Source organism: Berghia stephanieae, chromosome 7 (genome assembly GCF_034508935.2).
Source record: "Berghia stephanieae isolate SIO BIC M18660-M18661 chromosome 7, UCSD_Bste_1.3, whole genome shotgun sequence".
Lineage (NCBI taxonomy): Eukaryota > Metazoa > Mollusca > Gastropoda > Nudibranchia > Aeolidiidae > Berghia > Berghia stephanieae.
In genome coordinates this window covers 63819214-63824213 of record NC_088366.1, presented here as the reverse complement: position 1 = coordinate 63824213, position 5000 = coordinate 63819214, and the positions used below count along the sequence as shown (strand labels likewise).

The 5000-nt window shown below is 38.6% G+C and overlaps 1 protein-coding gene across 1 annotated transcript in view; it reads right to left on the bottom strand.

Moving 5' to 3' along the window:
• The window catches only part of LOC144977645 (protein CBFA2T1-like), a 41224-nt gene that overhangs the window by 31601 nt on the left and 4623 nt on the right, over window positions 1–5000 (bottom strand). The window contains exon 2 of the mRNA XM_078923061.1: window positions 3041–3282. Within this exon, the coding sequence (XP_078779187.1) occupies window positions 3041–3101 (61 nt within the window). The 5' untranslated portion in view covers window positions 3102–3282. The remainder of the gene's footprint in view (window positions 1–3040; window positions 3283–5000) is intronic.

Sequence of the window (5000 nt, the reverse complement as noted above, 5' to 3'; positions counted from 1 at the left end):
TTAAAGTCAAAGATTTAAGACCTCTTTCTCAGAGTCAAAGATTTCATTTCTTTTTGAATGAGGTTTGTAAACGACATCTTCAATCAACCAGTTAAATCTCGCAATCTGGAAAAAAAAACAAATTGGTATTTAAAAGTTTGGCCAGAAATCTCGTTCTTCAAATATCGATCGATTTTAATGACCCTCATCTTGGCAAAAACTCTCAAACCTGAGACTTCGTGAAGCCGTACTGTAAGTCCCAGGTTTGAGAGGTTGATTTTTTTATTTGCCACGGTGAGAGTCGTTTAAATCGATCGATATTTGAAGGACGAGTTTTACGGCCAAATTTTTTTAATACGAGTTGGGGTTATTTTTTGCCAAAGTGCGACAGTTAACCAATTAAAGATTGGCGTTAACCCGGGTAAATATCAAATGGACTCGACTCGAACCAGATCGAGTAGTTTTTGTTTGACAAGTCAATCTTCTCGGATCGTATGTATCCAGTATCCAGTTATCCAGTTATCCAGTTATCCCATGGATTTGAAAATTCACTCCTATTTGATACAATTATTTTTAAAAAATTTGACCTGCCTACCGTCTCAAACTTGTCTCAAGTCTGGATAAATAATGGTAGCCATCGTTATCTTATAGCCTGACACCGTAGCCATCGTTGACATATGTAGCAAAGATAGATATATAGATAGATAGATAGATAGATAGATAGATAGATAGATAGATAGACAGATAGACGGATAGATAGATAGATAGATAGATAGATAGATAGATAGATAGATAGATAGATAGATAGATAGATAGATAGATAGATAGATAGATAGATAGATAGATAAGAAAATGAGGGGAGTGGATGAGAAGGAGCAACTGAGAGAGCGACAGAGAGAGAGAGAGAGAGAGAGAGAGAGAGAGAGAGGGGGAGAGAGAGGTAGAGAGACAGTGTGCGTGTGCGTGTGTTTGGGAGAGAGAGAGAGAGAGAGAGAGAGAGAGAGAGAGAGAGAGAAAGAGAGAGAGAGAGGTAGAGAGATAGAGAGAAAGAGAGAGAGAGAAAGAAAGAGAGAGAGGTAGAGAGAGAGAGGGAGAGAGAGAGAAAGAGAGAGAGAGAGAGAGGGAGGGGGGGGGGACGAAGAAAAAGACCACACATTTAATCTTATAGGAGATTAGCGCCGAAAGCAAATCCACTCGCTCTCATTTTGTTTTGATAACCCCTCCTTGTAGATAAAAGCAAATTGAATCGAACACAGCTGTAAAGGGAGGCAATAAGAATAACATGGTCACTTCAGCTTTGCCCACGCGGAGGTATTCTCTCCCCTTTTTGTGGATGGGTAAAAAGAAAGTACTGGCCTAATTTTCAATGACAAAACTAATTATCTCTCATGAAATTTTGCCAAAACTATGTGACCCATCGTCTAAAACGGTATAGATATATGATGTCGCGATAAATTGGATTCTAGGAATTGAATTTAAAGCCACGAATTATTACATTTTAAGGTAATTTCTATTCGTAATAGAGGAAATTGGGGGCCCCGATAGCCCAGTTGGTAGAGCACTCGTTTCATACGCAAAGGGACAGAGATCATTTTTTAAAATTCACTTTCCAGGACATCCCAACATGAATACCGTAAAGAGCATTTTCCAAGAGCTCAACTATACGCCGCTCAGAGCAGGCTCGACCTCAGGAATTTCCGATCCGAAGGCAGGTGTCATACCGCTAGACCACATGGCCGTCCAGTCATGGTCTTTTATCGGTAAGGAACGCTAAACTGGTTTACGAATGCAAAGATTGGGGGATAAACGAGTTAGTGATATGTCCTACAATCCGCCGAGATTAAGGGGCTGTGAAAATATTGTTGTAAGCGTAAGGTATATGGGTGGACGACGGAGGGGAATGTTTGAGATTAACGTTGGTTTGTTGTTATTACTGAGGGGGGAGGTGGGGAACGGGGGGAGGGAGAAAGGAGAGAAATATAAAGAGGGAGGGGGGTGGAGAGGAGAGAAATCTAGAGAGCACAGAGAGCAGGACAGAGAGGAGAAAGAAGGGAGAGAGATAGGGAGAGAGAGAAAGAGAGAGAGAGAGAGGAGAGAGAGGAGGAGGAGGAGAGAGAGAGAGAGAAAGAGAGAGAGATAGAGAAGAAAGAGAAAGAGAGAGAGAGAGAGGAGGAGGAGGAGGAGGAGAGAGAGAGAGAGAAAGAGAGAGTGAGAGCGACAGAGAGAGAGAGGGAGGGAGGGAGAGAGATAGAGAAAGAGAGAGGGAGAGGAGAGAGAGAGGGGGGGGGAGAGAGAAGTGAAAGAATTAGGAAGGCAAATTAGAAGGAAAGAGAGACTAGAGAGAAGAGGGATAGAGAAACAGAAGGGAAGAGATAACGAGAGTAAAGGGGAGGCACTGGAAGACATTATGCACGTTAGAGAGTGAGGGGAGGAGGTTGGTGGTGAAGACAGACGAGCCTAATTTGGTGGTGAATAAGAGAGATACACAAATTACATGGTATGAGGGAGGCGGGTTTGAAAACGACAGGAAGAGAGAGAGAGAGAGAGAGAGAGAGAGAGAGAGAGAGAGGGGCAATGATGATGATGATGTCATGTTTCATCTTAAATGTTAAATGTTGCTTGGGACTCCTTGTAAAGCGCTTTTTGAGCAAGTTTAGTAGACATTTCGCTAAATATAAGCTCAAATTTTATTAAAAGACGAATACGGAGAAGAAACAAGAAGAAGAAATAAGTGATAAGTATTGAGAATTGAGAGAGATTATCGAGAATTTTTTTTAATGAGCTTTTATATAGCGCAATATCTACTAAATGTGCTCAAAGCGCTTTCATGGGGTCCCTGGTCAACAGCAACATTTAACATGTAAGATGCCTGTTAGGCGATATTACAATTTTTCGGACAAAGACACCGCTGGTAACGGCCAGGTACTCATTTTACACCTGAGTATGGTGAGATAATGTGAGTAAAGAATCCTTTTCCAAGGACTCAACTATGCGCCGAGTGAGAGGCTCGAACCCGGGACCTTCCGAAAAACAAACAATATAATATCTATTTTTAACTCACCGATAATATTATGATTGGTCCTGCTGATTATAAAATCAGAAGGATTTCTCCCAAACAACATGGAGATCCTTGGGAAAGACACTGTGTTTGAAATATCTCCTGGTGGGGGTCTCCGATCCAGCACGAATTATCAAAGGATTGTCATATTTATTCATTCACATTCAATTCATCTAGATAGATAATCTCATTGCTTGATGATATTTTGTGTCTGTTATTTAATTTATTACATCCAATGCGGGGGCCTGAAAAAAAAAAAGATATATATATTTAATATTATATTCAATATTATATAAAGCAATTAAGTTATAGATCTACATCCTTTTCGGCGATTTTTCCCTTTCCTTTTGTTGTTGTTATTGTTGTTGTTTTTGTTGTATTTTGTTTCATTGTTTTTTGTTAAATTATTAATATATTTTGATATGTTTTGTTTTGTTTTGTTTTTTTTTAATTCGTTCCTTTGTGTGCGTATATGTATGTAGGGGGGGGGGGGGGGGTGTGAGGTTTTTTTATTTTTCATTTGTTTTGTTTGCTTTTTGCTTTTTGTTTTGTATCTTTGTTTTTCTTTTATAAACTAATAATGAGTCTCTATTGGTCTTTTTCTTTTTCTGCTTTGTCTAGCACTGTCTCATACACACCTTGTCATTAGGTCTAAGAGATAAAAAAATGGGTTTGCTTTTTCTGCTTTGTCTAGCACTGTCTCATACACACCTTGTCATTAGGTCTAAGAGATAAAAAAATGGGTTTGCTTTTTCTGGTCACATGGGGGAAAGTTATTACAGTCGGAGATAAGAATTAGGGAATTTAATCTAATTTTTTTTTTTTTAATTTTAATATTTGGAGATAGGATTAGGGAAGTGAATCTCAATTATTTTTTTTTTAATGTTTAAGATAAAAATAGACATGAAACGAACCAGGTGTGTTTGTAGAATTGTATCGTTACACAATTGATGTTATCAGAACTTGCCCCCGACAAAGACATTGTGGAATTCCTGGGAATTCCGTATTTTCACTTTTGTTTGAGATTCACATTGTTATAGAACTTGCCGACAAAGGACATTGTGAAATTCGCATTTTACTTTTGTTTGAGTTCAATTGTTATCAGAATTGCCCGACAAAGACATTGTGAAATTCCGTCATTTTCACTTTGTTTGAGATTCACATTGTTATCAGAACTTGCCCCGACAAGACATTGTGAATTTCCCGTCATTTCATTTTGTTGAATTTATCGTGTTATCAGAACTTGCCCCCGACAAAGACATTGTGGAATTCCTGGGAAATTCCGTCATTTTCACTTTTGTTTGAAGATTCACATTGTTATCAGAACTTGCCCCCGACAAAGACATTGTGAAATTCCGTCATTTTCACTTTTGTTTGGAGATTTATCAATGTTATCAGAACTTGCCCCCTACAAAGACATTGTGAAATTCCTGGGAAATTCCGTCATTTTCACTTTTGTTTGGAGATTTCTCAATTTTAACCTTTTAACACCGAATACGATCATAAAGTCCACATCGAGTGAAGAGAAAAAATAAGAAAAACAATACGGAGAGGGTGGTCTCAGGGTTGTTTGTTTTTGTTTTGAAGGGTTTTGCGGCGCTTGCAACACATTAAGGTCATACCAGTGCCAGTAAAAAGGAAGAAAATGGGATAGTAAAAAGTTCTAGAATTACAATTAAAGCACCCAAGAAAAGGTAAGACAAAGGGGAATTGGTTCAAATAAGAAACAGGTGTAGATTCCAAGAGCACACTGTCAAAGTACTTAGTTTGAGATCACTAAAAGTCTCACCCAGACACAAGCACATGTCCCCGCTAAGAGGAACACACTCAAATGTTTTACAAATCATATATAATATAAAGAAAGCATAATACAGTGCATAACAGAGAGATGATTTACAATGAAAACAGATAAAATGGGCGTTTCGGGTTTCCCCTTGATCAACAATACAGGATGAATGAAACA